At 36.5% G+C, this 17,336-nt stretch overlaps 1 protein-coding gene across 4 annotated transcripts in view; it reads right to left on the minus strand.

The window, feature by feature from the left end:
- Window positions 1–249: 249 nt before the first annotated feature.
- LOC139975946 (forkhead-associated domain-containing protein 1-like) overlaps window positions 250–17,336 on the minus strand; it is a 29,019-nt gene continuing 11,932 nt past the window's right edge. For 2 of the 4 annotated variants that reach the window (XM_071984248.1, XM_071984249.1), the window contains exons 10-27: window positions 16,275–16,382; window positions 15,219–15,467; window positions 14,389–14,587; window positions 13,732–13,920; window positions 12,880–13,007; window positions 11,784–11,873; window positions 10,815–11,052; window positions 9,448–9,589; window positions 8,518–8,624; window positions 7,728–7,887; window positions 6,875–7,007; window positions 6,206–6,344; window positions 5,128–5,366; window positions 4,256–4,528; window positions 3,617–3,730; window positions 2,650–2,733; window positions 2,107–2,253; window positions 251–567 (exon numbers count right to left, since the gene is read on the minus strand). In XM_071984248.1, coding sequence (XP_071840349.1) covers window positions 553–567; window positions 2,107–2,253; window positions 2,650–2,733; window positions 3,617–3,730; window positions 4,256–4,528; window positions 5,128–5,366; window positions 6,206–6,344; window positions 6,875–7,007; window positions 7,728–7,887; window positions 8,518–8,624; window positions 9,448–9,589; window positions 10,815–11,052; window positions 11,784–11,873; window positions 12,880–13,007; window positions 13,732–13,920; window positions 14,389–14,587; window positions 15,219–15,467; window positions 16,275–16,382 — 2,754 coding nt within the window. In that variant the 3' untranslated portion in view covers window positions 251–552. Of the gene's footprint in view, window positions 568–2,106; window positions 2,254–2,649; window positions 2,734–3,616; window positions 3,731–4,255; window positions 4,529–5,127; window positions 5,367–6,205; window positions 6,345–6,874; window positions 7,008–7,727; window positions 7,888–8,517; window positions 8,625–9,447; window positions 9,590–10,814; window positions 11,053–11,783; window positions 11,874–12,879; window positions 13,008–13,731; window positions 13,921–14,388; window positions 14,588–15,218; window positions 15,468–16,274; window positions 16,383–17,336 lie in introns of all 4 variants that reach the window. The other 2 variants (XM_071984247.1, XM_071984250.1) reach the window with 2 other exon arrangements.

A 17,336-nucleotide genomic window follows, 5' to 3' on the forward strand; every position in this document is an offset into this window, starting at 1 on the left:
CATTGAACTTTACAAAACAACCAATTAACTATGTCTTCTGATAACAGGTAAGTACAAAATGAAGAGGGGTATAACCATCTGGTACATTGTCATCCCCACCCCTCCCCCACCCCCATTCACAATCCCAGTTATTCTTATGTAAACCTTCAAGTGCACAAAAGGTTGTATAACTCCCTCCAGTACATTGCTATAACTGCCCCACCCCCCCCCTCCATTACCTACCTCACTTGTAATTAATTATAAAGCAAAACACAAAGTGCATGGTGATGTTACTCATAGGGACATTTCTATACCCTTACCCTCTCTTGTTCCATCAACACCTCCCTAGATCCCTATCACCACCCCCCCCCCCAACCCCTCAATGAGGTCTCATATATTTTACTAATACATATTACATACATGTTGGTACAAACCACAGCCTACATTGTAATCATTCTCTAGTATAAACTCATTTCATGTTTTGAAATGTTGATTTATTACTGGCTGCAGGATTCTTCTTCTTCCTTCTCCTCTCTCTGCTTCAATCACCTCAACATTGCAACAGTCTACCTCTCAACTCGTCATTCCCTGATTGGACAAAAGAAAACAATGGAAGAGCATTAATTTAGAGCAAACAACAATAGGTTCTGAACATTAGAAAACTAAGTAGAGCAATAGAAGATGAAGAAGAGGTTAATATTTCTTTACTGAATGTTAGTAACATCGATAACAGAGATTGCAAAAGATGCAATTGAAACACCTGAGCATGACAGATAATGTACACAATCATCTGATGTAACGTTGAAATGAGATGTGGAGGGGGAAGGGGGAGGGGATGGGTGGGAGAGCTCACAGGATGGGTATCTCACGTCAAGTGTCTTAGATATGAGTCATATTTATTAATATGCATACAACATTAGAAACTATGGTTAAGTGGGAAGTTGGGAAGAGGGGGAAGGTGTGGACAGGGGTCAAAGGATGGTTTTCTAAAATCACACAACCCAAAGGTGAGTCACATTTACTATGTTAATGCAACAAAGTCACATGTCCTTGTTGAATTAGACATCAAAAGTATATAATTTAAAACATTAAATCTACAAGAGTTCTGAATGTTTCTTTCTTGGTAAACTAACCACCGTCACAAATTACTTGACAATAGATTGATCGAAATGCAAACAAGACAATCAAATCCCATAAAAGTAAATTTTGAAAGTAAATAATAATCAATTATTGTCATAACTACACCATTATATTTTGCAGTAAAACCAAAGCATATGATTGATAATTAAATATTAATCCCTGTGTGTCCAACAAAATTAACCTCAAACTTTAATTAGAGTTCACAGTCCTATGGCTCTATTTTTAGTACATGTCATTGTTCTCTTTGAATTTGTTTATATTATGCTAATTTGTTGTTCCTCTTTTAACACACCAGACTCAATTAACAATAAAACCATTGTTGAAATCATCTGTGAAGTTCCAATAGAATCCTTCTATCCATACATTTCCCTGTCACTATTCATAGGTCTGTCTTTAGTCATATGTATCTCTCTATAATTGTTGTCAGTCTGTATCTGAAGAAGATCTCACCATGTAATCAGAATTTAATGGTCACACCGTGACCCGGACTCAACTGTCATAACCTAGTGTCTCATAGCTGTCAAGACCAAGAGTCTTATGACTGATCTAGGTGCATTTGTACCACAGATGAGAGCAAATTATGCCTGTTTTCTGTTAACAACCGGTGCTTCATTTATATCAAAATGAGAAATCATTTCCCCACGATTGGTTACATTTGTTGAAGGTTGGCAGTTTTTGTCGTGAATTATCACAACACACTGCCACACCCCCAGTCGGGAAACCCTGATATATTGAGTTACCCGACTGGAGTTGAAGTAACTTGTACAACTGGCGAAATCTTGGATCAGTCCTACAGTATGAAGAACACACACACACACACAAATTGCGAATCAAGAATTCACAAATTTACCATGTTACAGCGGTCCAGTTGACACCAAATGCATTCACTTGGGAATTATCTCTGTTTGAACATTTGTCAACATGGGCTGCTCACAATTAAGCAGTTTTATTAACATGATATTTTACTTCGGTCAATCTTTTACTCACAATGGCGTTCTCCAGATTGATGAGTTTCGCCGTGGTCTCTATCAGCTGTTGATCCTTGTCTTGTAGTTCTGCTTTGATTGTTTCCAGTTCGTAATTCTTCTTCACCATCCTATCCTTCTGTGCTTTTGTTTTCTTTGATTGTTTTTCCTGAAAAAGGGGCAACAACAATGTCCCCGAATTATCGACAAATATCATTAAAAAAGTAGTATAATAAAAGTGAAAAATTTGGAAAGATACTTCTTAATATTTGGACACCAAGCAGTGGTTCTGCATCCTTATGAAATGGAAAGCATTTGACTAATAGCAAAGAACACCATCCGACCTTACAGAACCCAAGAATTTTAATTCTTACTTACTTACTTATTCGTTGGGTCGTTCGTTCGTACAGAACTAGAAGATTTGCTTTTGCTCGACTTTGCTTCTTTCATTTTCAACGCAATAGTGCGGTATAATTTAAACATAAAATGATCATAATCAAAACATGTATATATCCATAATTTGACTTTGTGAAACATGAAGGAACTGAAAACAAAAAAAAATTACCTTTTCTTTAATACCCTCCTCATCATAACATTTATGTTTTGGCCACTTCTGGGTGACTTTATCATCATTCTCTAAATGGAATGTCTGTTAAATGAAAGGAAATGAAATGACTACTAATATATGCATGTAACATGATTGGCTGTGTCGGCAGCTACATTTGCAAGTGGTTTATACCGTGATGATAGAAACCAAAGAGTGCGCTGCTTGGTTTTGTGAGTGAAATTAACCAATTATGCAATCTATCAAAAATGGTAAGTCTGACTTATGGCACTCTGGTCATGATGCATCAAAGTTAAGCTGTGGTCATGCTTGATTGTGCTGTGATTTTAAGGCCATGTTCACTTTTATTATGTGTCCTTCTTACCTCGATATTCATAGTAAGATAATTTTGAACAGAATTTTATTAAATAATGTGAAATATTTAAGAAATGTGACTTATCATGATGATAGAATTTTATTTATTTTTTGACTAACCACTGGGGCTTTATTCTTTCACCCCTTTTAACATTTTCTGACACATGACTGACCCATATAACGTCATGTCCAGTGGTCTGATTGTGTGTTACCCTAGTTTCAACATAACCCCAAACACCAAACATAACTACAGAATGTGATAGAAATCACCTCTACAAAATGGAATTTATTCAAATTTTATTTGTATAAATATGAGCGATACTTTATTACCCAACAGGATGAAACCAAACAGGGACAATATCTGCCCTACTTAATAATCATCATTATCAATATTAGGTCCAGGTTTTTTTTTGGTAAACTTGCCTGATAATCCAGAGATGTGTCAAATGTGTCTCCACCCAATGCTGACTTCAAATTTATGATACCATATATTAATATCACATTTCAAAGGTTAGAAGTGAATCTACCGACAAGATTTTGAATCTATCATGGAATCAAGAATTTAAACTAATGATGAAAGCAATCATATATCTATATATATTGTGAAACAAACCTTTTTATTTTTGATGGCATTATTTAACCTTCTTTCCTGGTCCAGTGTTTCTCTAGTTTTCCTAAGGGTCTCTCTCAGGTAGTGAGCTTCCTCTGTCTTACCCCTGATATCATTCTATATTGAAAATGAAAATATAAATATGTAGGAATGGAATTACAAAATATAGTAGGTAATGTTGTCAAATATGTGGTGGAGTAGATGTTTTCACAGTTTGCTGTTAGAGTCTTTCATTTTGTCAAGTTATCAGACTCTTTCTAAAATAGTACTTTAAAAACAAACAAACAAATAAACAAACAAGCAAGAAAATAATAACACAAGCAAAGCAGAAGGTTGAATTTTTCAATCGATTCTAGACAAAGAAAAAGTCACCATGGGTACACCACATGGTAGGAGGACCAAGACTGATTTCACTTTGCCACAAGCATGATCTCTATCAAACGTGATTACCTTTGTACACTGTTTGGGGGAGAGAGAGGGAGAGGGGGAGGGTGAGGGGGTGGGGTAGGGAGGGAGGGAAGGTTATTCAAGTTTGAATGCTTCCATAGTATGGAAGCAGTTTGGTTTGTAATGATGATCAGGGAAAAAAATGGACTTGCCATACCAAACAGCTCCTGGGAATAAACAACAATTTGATCTTACCGCTAAGCTTTCGACTTGTCCCGCTTTCTCATTGGCTATCTGTTCAGCCAATCGTAGCTTCTCTAAATCCTTCTCATAGTCTCTGAGTAAGTCGTCCTTCCTCTCCAGTCTCTGGTTCAGAGTCCGCAGACGGCTGGTGATCAGCTCCATGGAGTTCTGCCTCTCTTGGTCGATACGCCCTCTCTCATCCTTTGGAAGGTGAGCGAACGATTCTTGACCTGGTATTTCACCGAGACCGAGTTCCCGGGATATCGTTTGGGTCAAGCCAATGTACTGCAAGAAAATGCAAATTCAAAATACAGTCACATGTTGATATACGGTGACGGGAATATTCTTTGAATGCTTTGTACCAAATTTTTATGCTGTAAATTTGAAATAAGGAATTCTTGTTAAACACAACTCCAGAGAAAATTCCTGTTTGGGTGTGAGAGATGGGAGTGGTGGAAAGGGTCTATAAAGACTACTCTTAGTAAAATGTATTTTATTTCCTAGTTTACTTCTCTTTCATTGAGTGTTGGAGGAGGGCAGTAACGTTGCAATAAGAAAACGTATAGATGAAAGTACCTTTGCTTACCAAAATGTTTGGTTTAACTCTGGTTTAAATCTGTTGTGAAAGAGCAAAGGTGGGGAGAGTTGTAGGGTGGAATGGGAGAGGAGAGGAAGGGAGGGGGAAGGGGAGAATCCTTGTCCTGATATTGTCATCTCAGACATTCATTAAATCCCATGGAACAAGAAACTCTTTTGCATTGCTCATATAGTACACTGGTCTCTCCTACAGATCCTAGAAGACAGTTCATTAAAGGTTGGGTCATTGTGTCCTACAATACAGGTGATTGTTTCAATTCCTGATTTCAGCCCACAGATAAACTTACAGCTTTCTCACTGAGGTTCATGGCATCCTGCATTTCGACTCTAGCGCTCCTCTCTACAGCGGCATCGGACACCCCTGAGGAGATCTGACCCCTGGCTTTAGCCACCTCGTGCTCCAGGACCGCATCTGGGTCCCTGTGGTGTTCAGAGACCGTGGCAAGTTGGGCCTGTTTAGCTCTCATTTCTGCCAGTTCTTTCTTTAAGAGTATCACTTGCTGTAAAGCCTGATCGTGTGTCGGTACTACAATAGAAAAAAAAGAAGAAGAAAAATGATTATAATTTTTCATTCTTGAAGTATTATATGCTAATTCTACATCAAGGAAAAGAAATTTTGTTTCAAACTGCTAAATCAGAGATTTTGTCAGTGTAATTGCACTTTTAATGAGGGACATGTGCAAATAATATGAAGGAAGGAAGTTTCAAAAGATCAGACATATTTCATGTAATATTTTGCAAAATGTCATCCATAATTAAAGACGAATAACATTAGACACGATACAAAAATGCAATGGTACACTATACCATAAAGTAAATTAAAGTTGGTTATATTAACACACAATACAAAAATGCAATGGTACACTATATCATAAAGTTAATTAAAGTTGGTTATATTAACATACAATACAACAATGCAATGGTACACTATACCATAAAGTAAATTGAATTTTGTTATATTAACACACACTACAACATGATAGGATACAATACAACATAATACAGTAAATAAATTTACCTAGTATAGTATTGCAAAATGTATTGCAAATTGGGCAAATGGCTACACAAATGCATAGCAGATTGGTACACACTAAACCATTTGTATTTTGCACTATTTTTCTGAGATCAAAAGTTTCAATAACTTCTAAACTGCTACACACAAAATGTTAACACTAAATTTTTTCCCTGTGCAAAACAGCATCCCCTCTATCTTCCCTTTGTATACTAAGTTAGTTATCACAATATACTGGATCTGTGCTTGGTTAGGCAGGTGGTGGGTGAGGAATGGAAAGAGGTGAGAGAAAGGGATGGGTGAGGTGAGGGGAGGGGAGGGGAGGAGGGGTGAGGGCATGGTGGTTGGCTTACATGGTGGTCTGTTTGATTCAAGTCCTTTAATTCTCTGTCTTAGTTCAGCCAGAGCTTCCCTCTGTCTTGATATGACCTGTTCATGGCGTTCACCCCTACACTGTGCACCAAGTCCCGATAATTCATTGGTGATTATGCCCTGAGGGTGGAAGGGAAAGCAAACAATAACATGTGTTCATTTCAGGTATTAATTGACTCTGAAATTCCATAAATTTGACTAATTCATAATATATGATATTTCTACATTACTTTCCCAACAGTATACATAACCTCCAGAATGCAATGAATTGAGGTACCAAGCATGAATAAGGTGATTAGGCTGTGACAGAATAATGTCTGCCATAACATTTTCAAACCTTTCCGGACACATATATTTGTCTGGGCAGGTCAGAGATTATCAGTAGCAGGTCAAATATATATTTACCTCATGTGGATTTTCTATCTGGATAACGAGTTGTCAAATGCTATCTTATTCAAACATTTCCAAATTCTTGAAATTAATAACTTTTTTCAGAACTTTTATGGCCTATATGTCACATCTTTTGATTTATCTTTACTACTCAGGTATTTGCACACCCTTGGAAAAGATTAAGACAATTACTGTTTTCTTTTCTCTAAGACATAAAAACTCTGTAATAAAGCACCAATCACTACTGGAGGTAAACTTACATCTTGTTGAACCTGTCGTATGGCTACTTTCTTCTCTTCCTCCGATGATGTTAGCAGACTCTTTAATCGATTCACTTCGTTGTTGTGAGCATTTAACTCTCTCTTTGTCCTGACAACAGACTCCTTTTCTGACCTGAACAGAAAGAATCAATCAAACTTTCCATTAACGATAGAGAAATGTTTTGTTTGTTTGTTTGCTTGTTCAACTATATTTCAACCATCAACGTTACCAACAGAAATCAACGACCACAGAAATGTTTTAGACCTAAGAAGATCGAAGCACAGGTGAGGTGACCAGATTGGTTAAGGGAAACTAATCTGTAAATGAAGTTCAGTACCATTTCTGGAAAAAAATTCTGTTCCTTTACTTCATAAAGTTAGTAAGTGTTAACATGTGTTCATTCACTTTCTTATATTTAATCTCCATGCCAAAGTGTGGAATGCTTCATTACAAGCAAATTTTATCTACTAAGCATACAGTCCAAAATACACGAGTATTGCTGTGACAATTATAATCTAAACCATTGTTTTCCTTGTCACCTGTGATAACCGAAACAACCAACAAAGTCTTTGACTACACACTGTGTAATTTGCGATTAGGGATGCACCAAAACAAAATATTATCCAAGTTTATTCAATAAAATGTCACTTTATCCAAATAAAATATCAAAAATCATAACAATTTTAATGAACCTAAAACGATATTTAAAAAAATAATCCAGTTAGAAGGTAGTCATTTTATCACATAAATCATCGGCCATATAACTTTATAATTTTTGTCTGTCTGTCTGTCTATCTATCTGTCTGTCTATCTGTCCGTCTGTTGTTTTTAAATATTAATTATACGACTTACTCTACTTGTTTGGTGAGAGAGTTTACTTTGTTTGATTTGTCATCGACTAGCTCCGAGAGTTTGACCAACTGCTGCCTCTGAGTGGTCAGTTCTGCGTCCTGTTGTTTAATCTGCCTCTTCATCAACTCCATTTCCTCCTTCTGATGGTCACTCAGCTCACCTAAAAGGAACAAATTTAAGAATTAAAAAAAAAACATCATTCAAGATGGTCTTCAGATTTTGAATGATTGCAAACCTTGAATAAATAATTATTTGCTAATCCCGTAGTTACGTACATTTCTAAGAAACAATTCTAAGGGGACTCATACTTCCACCTAGGATAATCCTCCAGGCTGTTATCATGTTTAAAATTATTGGCCCCAAATTTGAATATGGTAAAAAATTTGCTATAAAGTCTTTTTGAAACACTTTTTTTGACACCAAAGAAAATAAAACACAAAGATACTAATAATGAAGAAACCAAAATAAAATAAAACTGTTAGCAAACTGCTTATCCACTAGAGAGTGTGTGTAAGAGAAAGTGTAAAGGTTTATCCCTCACCCCCTTCCCTTAATCCTCTCTTTGTCCCTCCACTGTTTATCTCCTACCTCTCCTCTTCCCCTGTTGGTTTCTTTCTTTCTTCTCTCCAACCCTTGACTACTAATCCCCTTACATCTATCTCTTTGTGTTCACCATGCTCATTAAACCTGTCTGTATTATGTATGTGTTTTTGTCCCTTCTGTTACTTGTCATTTAGCCTCTGAAGATCCTGCTAGAATGAAGAAACCAATAAGAACCTGTAAACTTTACCTGTCATATCAGAAAGACGAGCAGATGCCCCGGCCAAATCTCTTCTGAGTCCTAAAACCACATCCTGCTGATCTTGAACTTCTTTCTTAAGTTCAGAGTTTTCTCTCCTGGATAAAATCAACCGAAAAAAAAATATAAGAAATACAAGCTGTTGAGTGCCAACCTATGAAACTAAATTAATATGGAATATATGTATCTTGTTTAAGCGATGGCTTTAATTTTTCATGCTGGTAAGTTTATTACACTTTGCAAGTCTTGGAGCTGTTGTCTTTCAAAAAGCTATAGTTTGTGATTTAGCCAGTTCTAACAAATCTGCCATGCTGTTATTCGAAACAAAGATGACAGTTGATCAGACTAAGAAAATGTCATCACATTTTACTTTATCAAATGAAAATGATTATTAATGTTTTCACTCCATTCAACTGTGAACACTTCATGCCCAAGACAGTATTTGATATTAGCACTAATCACACACAAATTATAAAAATCACAAGGTATCCAAACCTTTTACCTTTTCTTCATTTCTTTATAACAGAATGTGGTTATTGAAGCTATGTAAACTGCATTGTTTAAAGGTATTTCCTCCACCAGTTCCTCCAAAAGTTGTTTAAAAACTTAGAGGAACGCTTAAAATTTCTCAGTTAGTGCAGAGCCTGAATTTTAGATATATTTTCAACCTCTGCTTTTTGTTGTTTTCAAATACGTTATCACTTCTTTCACATAACATATACTCCCCATCTCACTAACGGAAAGTTTCAAATGTACAATTAGTTATTTTGTTCCCCCCTTTGTGAACTTCAAAGAAGCAAGGGATTATAGGGGATACTTACTTGATGATATTTATGATATGTTCCAATGCTTTGACATTGGGGTTAGGTTTTACCGGTGGAGGTTGCTTCAGAGAAGCATTGGATTATAGGCTATACTTACTTGATGATATTTATGATATGTTCCAATGCTTTGACGTTGGGGTTAGGTTCTACCAGTGGTGCTTGCTTAGAAGCCTCGCTCACTGCTGTCGCTGCTCTCAGTTTCACCTTGAGTAGTTCTTCCTCTGCCTGCTTGGCTTGCTCTGATTAGTGGATGTAGAATACATTAAGACATTATCAACTACAAAATACTACAGACAACCATTCGGTCATGGGGAGAATAGTGCCATGAGATTTCAATGGCTAGTAAGGTAAAGTTTGCTTCACATGTCAAACCTGTTGATTGGTGTGAAACATCTAACTCTATTTCATCCTCTCTTTGTCCCTCTACAGTTGATCTCCTACCTCTCCTCTTCCCCTGTTGGTTTCTTTCTTTCTTCTCTTCATCCCTTGTCTACTAATCCCCTTACATCCATCTCTTTGTGTTCACCCTGTTCATTAACCTGTCTGTATTCTGTGCATGTATTTGTCCCTTCTGTTTCTGTTACTTGTCATTTTGCCTCTGAAGAAGATCCTGCTAGGATCGAAATGTCAGGCTCTCTTACTTTTACACATTCTATGTCATATACATAGAAAAATAATATCTCTTTTCAGAATACAGCGTTGCGTGTTTACATGAATCATCACTGTATTTCGAATGATTGTGTTTATGGATGACACCACATGTGTAGTTTGTTTGAGAGTTTATCAAAAATTGTCTTCAACACATTCAAGCTCCACCAAAACATTTATTAAGTGAAACCAAATATATCAGAAAATACAGTTATATTAATAATATGATCTGGAGAACAAGGGGAATATACAATGAAATCTGCTGCAAGCGATACCAACTTTTTGACGAAGAGAATGTCTGACTAAAGGACTCTTTTCTGAGGAAAACCAGTTCTTAAGCCTACGATTTGTCCTCAGTTGTGTTTTATACACACCTTAAAACGCACAACTTAGGTACACGACACATGCCCACTTCACAAGAAAGTACATCATGTGATTACACAACAAAACAAGTTTATCATGTGCATACTAGACTGTACTCATTCACAGTTCAACATAAATAAATGGTAACTTAACAATTTTAGGTTTAGCCGGTGATTATCCAAGCAGGTTCTAAGATAGGTATTGCAATCTATCTTTACTTTTTTTTTCGAAAGTAAAGACTATCATGGTTTTCATATTTATTTATTTTTGAGTTTGACATGTGTACTCCTTTTTATAAATATGCTATATTTATACTGGTTTCAATAAATGAAATGAAAATGAAATGACTGTTGCATGAGACCACATCAATTTAAGTCATAAGTGGCTATCACTACAGATTAAATTCTACTCAACCTTATGCAACCTTTGTTCTCTAATATTTTGATAACTTACCTTCCAATTTCTTCCTCAGTTCTATAACTTGTTGCTGACTTGCCTCTCTTCCTTTGGTTGTCTGGGTAACCCTCTCCTCCAAGTTGACGATAGTCAGGGAGTGCTGGTGCAGCTGTGCCTTGTGTGCTGTGGCCTCTTTCTCCTTCTGTGTCAAGGTCTCGACTAGTTGTTCTTCTATAGTTGACAAAGCCGAGCGATGTTGCTCTTCCTGTGATGTTAATTGCTCCTTTAGTTGTTGCTAAGGAAACGAAAAAGTGTAAAAACTATCGTAATAATAGGCGAGACCAATATCCGCAGACATATAATTCATCTGAAATGTGTTGCTATGGTAACTGTTATGTATAAGATATCATTTCAAATGAAGCAAAAAGACATCAACTATGATAAACTTGATTACTCATTATGAAAACAAATGACAACAACTTGGGAGACATCAAATTATTACCTCTTGTTAAAAGTTTGTATTTTGGATATATTATTATATAATTTTTTGTTTTACTACCACCCCCTTAGGAAATATTCCATCTTTGAAACTGCCATATATATTTTTTAAATCTAACATAAAATGAGACTAAGCTTCTACATAGGTAAGATGTAGACCTACTTTATTGTGATTAGAAGTTACACTAGCAAGATTAATACTATGAATACAAGTAGCTACATGATTGTTGTACACCAAGCCGTTATCAGATGCACGCACTACATAAAACAGAGCCTCTAGAGTATTCTACACACCATCTTAAATGGGGGGGCTCTTCAACTAAGCCCAATATCTACAGAGGGTGTTGTCCTTTCCGTCCTTTCTAGTCCCACGAAGCTTGAAGTTATGATATTTATTTCAGGAGGGAGACCTACTAACGCTCGAAGTATAGTTGGTTTATTTAAGATCTAGCAAGTAACTTTGAGGTTTTAAATTCTATAACTTCTACAGAGGGTATCTTTGGTTTTTATCTAGTCAATAGACTATACCTCAACTGTCTTCATTTCATCAATTTTCTGTCGTAGTTCTTTCTCAAAGTCTGCATGTTTGTCGTCCTCAGCATTTTTATCAGTGAGAGCCTGGAAAGGAAATACAAACAAACAGACAGCATATCAGTCATGGATAGAGAATACACCCAAGCAGATAGCATATCAGACATGGAAAGAAAATACGAACAAACAGACAGCATATCAGACATGGAAATAAAATACAAATAAACAAAAAGACAACATATCAGATATGGAAAATACATACAAACAGACAGATGTCAGACATGTATAGAAAATAACAGACAGCATATCAGACATGGAATTAAAATACAGCAAATAGACAGCATATCAGACATGTAAAGAAAATACAAACAGACAGCATGTCAAACATGGAAATTAAATACAAATAAACAAAAGACAATAAATCTGATATGAAAAAAAACAAACAAACAGGCAGCATATCAGACCTGGATAGAAAATACAAACAGGCAGCATATCAGACATGGAAATAAAAAAAAAAGACAGCATATCAAACATGGAAAGAAAATACAAACAGACAGTATATCAAACATAGAAAGAAAATACAAACAAATATTGAAGGACTAGCATTTAGTAATATTTCTGAGTATTTAACAAGGGAGAGCAGGGACTCTGGTCGGGAGATGCAAGTCGGTTAAAAGTTACCTCAAATGTTCCCTGCTCAACAATCATGAATTTTTTTACTGTAGTCGAGAAATCAATACCTTAAATCTATTTCCCCAGTTTATCGTAAGTATGGTTTTAAAGTAATAAAGCAAGCAAACGGTACTTATATAATGTGAGAAAAAAACATACACAGAACTGACATGTCAGCATTTGGGAATCAAACCATCGCTTCCACTTTCATAATAGATTGTCAACTTTTTAAAGTCACAAGAATTGAAACACAAATGCTTGACCTTTCTGTTAAGATTCTGTCACAATAATCATAATTGCCAAAAAGAAAGATGATTTAAACAGAAATGGAAAAAAAAGTAGGCATGGGTAGGTTATTATTGCTTAATATCTTTTACATATCTTCTTTTTGTTTTGTTTTCGTTTAAATAATATCCAATACCTTTCTTAGTTCCTCTAGGCTGTTCTCTTGTTGTTGTACTTTCTGTCGTTCAGCCTCTAGCATCGTTCCCAGTGATTCCCTCTCTGATTTTATAGCTTCTTCCAGTGATGACTGTAGTTTTTGCTCACCTAATTTGAAGAAGGTAACTTACTCATCAATCTCTTCAAAAAAAATATCTCTAACATTAATTTCTCTCATCGTTTTCTTATCTCTTACATCAAAATTATGTTTAGTACATCAACATCAGCCTTCTTACATGAAAACCATATCTTTTACATCAAAATCATATCGCTTACATTTTAAACCATTTTATACCTCTTAAATGACAGCCATGATTGGTTCATCAGAACCAGACCTTCATGATACATGTAACTATTTGCATCAAAAAATCATACCCCTTACATCAACACTGTATCTCTTCTCATAACATATCACAATAAGAACAGCAGCAAATCCATTTCACCTCATTTTCTTGCATGCAATTTGCTTTATCTCATCTTATCTCATGTCATATTATATCAAAAGCACATATCACATGTATCTCACATCTCATAATACCAGTGATGTGCCCAAGGGTAGTGGGTGAGGGGGTGGGGAGTTATGAACATGGCCCTCACCTCATCAGGAAAGGGGGGTTTATAGTCAGTTGGGGATTTAGACCACCTCAGAACTCTGTCGGGAGGTGATACAGGGGGCGTGGGGTGAAGTATCCTCATTTTATAATTTGGTCAATACCTTTGAAATCATGTGCATGCCATTTCATCATACCATACCAAATTAATTAAGATATTAAATATATGCATTAATTACATGAATGTCCACTGTACTTAAACAATCTCAAACATGGTTTACCTTCAAGTGATAGTTTCTCCAGATGGTCTTTTAATTTATTTTCATGATCTGTTTTCACTCTGGTTAATTCCTTCTCCATCTCCTGTTTGAGGTCGCCCTCTATCTGGCTCAATTTCTTACTCAGGACATCCTTCTCTTGCGTTTCCTTCGTAGCTCTCGAGTGTATTTCATCAATGTATTTCGATAAGCCTGAAAAGTAAGTAAATGACAGAGGAAACAGGTTATGTTATCAGTTTTTGTTTTGCCAACATTTTATAATTTCATTTAAAAATGATATTCCTTGTTTTTTTCTTCTACAATGAAGAATACTGTTATGATACTCTTTTCCATAACTCACTTGAATAAATCTCCACAACAAAAATGGAAAATTCTTATAATTTTTTTTGAAATGTTGGACCTCAGTGTGTGAGTTTTCAATTGGGCTTGAATGTGCTTAATTAATGCCACCAAAATATGTTGAAAACCAGTGAATGCATAAACTAAATATGCTTGGTATAACTTACTTAGTAAAGATGATTTTATAGATAAATTAGGAATTAAATTTTTCATTGCATTGATGCAAAAGAGAAACACTAAGTACAGACGATTCAGATACTACTACATAACAACCGATGTCAACGAGCCACTGTTTGAAAAAAAGAAAGAAATATCTCCTACCTTGCTCAGCTCCTTTGATTTCAAAGCCACATTTCTCCAGGGCTTTCTCGTACTCTTGTTGCCATGCCAACTCATTTTGAAGTATCATGGCAACGGTATCCTTTACACCTTGGAATGATTCATCGACTGTGACCGACTGCAGGAGACGAATTTCCTCCCGGAGGTGAGAGCAAGTTCTGCCACTCTGTCCAAGTCGTTGCTGCACAAATAAAACCGAGAGAGACGGACAATTAATAAAACACCAATATTCGGGACTGAAGATAACCTTGGAGGAAATTGCACACAAAACTCCACCTCCATTGCGCTATGTCACGTTAACCTTGAAAACCCTCTTCACAGCCCAGAGCATCAAGTGATAAACACTTCCGTGCACCCCTACTTATTTACCCCTCCTCCATCCATTCATCTTTTCTTTTTTTTTATTACTCAAATTCTACATCTAAAGGTCTAAATACAGGCGCGTAGCAAGGAATTTGCCAAGGGAGGGGCCAAAATGTAGGCAAACTTTCAGAGCCATAAATACGCCATTGCAAACTACCTAAGCGTAGCGCCACCATGAGTTGGCGCGAAGCCCACAAGAAAAATTTTGGCTGAAAATGCTTCCCAGATCACTGGAAATGGTACTTCCCAGGCCTTGTAAGTTGCATCTTAGCATTTTCTCTTTGGAATTACTAGCGATATCATACAAACATTCAACAACAAAAATGCTCCCCCTTGGCTACGCGCCTGTCTAAATATAAAGGGAAGACAGGATAAACACAGATCCTTAGCACATCTTTACAATTATAATAAGTTGGAACGATATTTTACACCATCCCCCAAATCCTCACCTCTAATGCCACCAAACTACCTTTCAAGGTTTTTGAACTACTCTTAGTTTCCTTCATGTTTGCCTCCAGACTTTTGTTTGACTCTTTCAGATCTCGTAGTCTGTTCTTGGCCTCAGTCCTCTCCTCAATGAGGTGCTTGAGACACTCCGCCACGGTATCGTCACTGACATCCTCCCCATCCTCCTCGGGCACTTTGAAGCCAGGAGCAGAGAAAGCAATCTGCATGACCCTTGACCGGAACCTTTCCAGCTAAAGGAGAACAAGGGATCCAGTTTTTATGTTCGCTTGTCAGTAGAATCATTAGCACATGGTAAACTAAGAGGAACATTACAGGGTGACAGGTGTCCTATAAGCTTAAACTTGTAGGGGATATTCAGTGATAGACAGGCATCAATGAGAATGACAGTATGGATGGAACAAGTTCTATCAAAGTACAATGTCCTGGGGTTACCCTCACTTAACATCAACATCCTACCCCATGAACAATAAAACTTTAGCCTTGTGTGCATCAATAAAGACCAGAAAATAAAATGCTTATCATTCAATGGCTAATCCTGAGCAATGCAAGGGAAATCTAAGGCAGGGAAGTGGGGGGGGGGGGGGCATAGGGGATCAAAGAATAAGACTTCATCTCAAAAGCAAGATGGGCAGTCACAGATGTATAGAAGGTAAACTAGAAACAAACAATGAAATATTCCAAATACCTCTTTTTCTTGAGGAAATAAATTAATGTGTTCTTAACACTGCTACTGTATGCTAGACATTACAATATATATATATGTATATATATATATATATATATCTATATATATATATATATAGATATATATAGATATATATATAGATATATATCTATATATATATATATATATAGATATAAATTTATATAGGTTTAAATTTCTACTGAAGTGACCAAACAATTCACATTGTCTTCCAAAATGATAGACCCATTACAATAATGATATATGAATAAATATTTAAAAGACCAGTAACATAATGGAATGGCAGCTATTAAAGATAACAATCTAACAAAGCTATTCACAAAACAATACATACCCTCTTTAAGGCTTGGTCCATGTCCACTTTGGCTGCCTTTTCTGACCTCTGAGATTCTAAAAATTTATTCTTTGACTGGTCTCTGTCTGTTAAATATTTTGCTTGAAGCTGAAAAATGAAAAAACATCAATTACAATTACAATTATTATGTCAAAAATTACGAGCAGTTGGCCCGTGTCATTAAAATATACCGCAGTCACGTTATCTTTACTTCTTACAAATTTCAAAACTTTTCCTACGATTTCATGATTTTCTCTGATGTTCTTGGGACACCGGCAGCAAAGCTGCTGTATCATGTAGTGACGTGAGAATAAACTTTACACAGACTGAAATCTATGGACTAAAGTCCACTCTGTAGGCCTCATTTCTGAATCTGGGGGCCAGTACGGATAAACCACTTTAATCAGCCGATAAACCCAGTTTATCTGATTACTGAACACTAAGCTTGCCATAAGCCTCTAAATCAGTGGTTCTCAAACTTTTTTAGGCGACCCCTTCGACCACCTTGAACTGTCCCAATGCCCCCTCCCACTACCCCCTCCCCTCGACCTACCATTCATAGTCGGCCGCTCAAGCGAGCAATCAGACTGTCCGAAGATATACATATAGGAATTAAAAAATAGCCTACACTCCCTACAAGATGATGAATTTTCTCTCAACAATAGCTATTTTTTGGGTTCCCAGAACCACTAGATGCCTTACTGTGCCCTAAATCGCTGCAGTGTTGTGTCGTAATCGAAAGGGACCCCAAAATCAGTGCCAACACCCCCCTACTCCCCGTAGTGCCCCCCTGAGACTTCCCAATGCCCCCAGGGGGTGGCAGGGACCACTTTGAGAACCACAGCTCTAAATGATGTTTGATTGCATCTCAAACCTCCATCTTGTTTCCGTAAGTGTACAAGACTACTCAGAGTAAATGAAAATATATGCACCATGATTTCTACATCTACCTTCAACAAAGACAAACAAACAATGTCAAATTATCCCTTCTTCCCCTCATCCTTCCCTGCATTGATTCCATACATGTGCTGTTTTCAGTTGATACATCCCTGTCTATCCCTC

The sequence above is a fragment of the Apostichopus japonicus genome, chromosome 11 (assembly GCF_037975245.1).
Source record: "Apostichopus japonicus isolate 1M-3 chromosome 11, ASM3797524v1, whole genome shotgun sequence".
NCBI lineage: Eukaryota > Metazoa > Echinodermata > Holothuroidea > Aspidochirotida > Stichopodidae > Apostichopus > Apostichopus japonicus.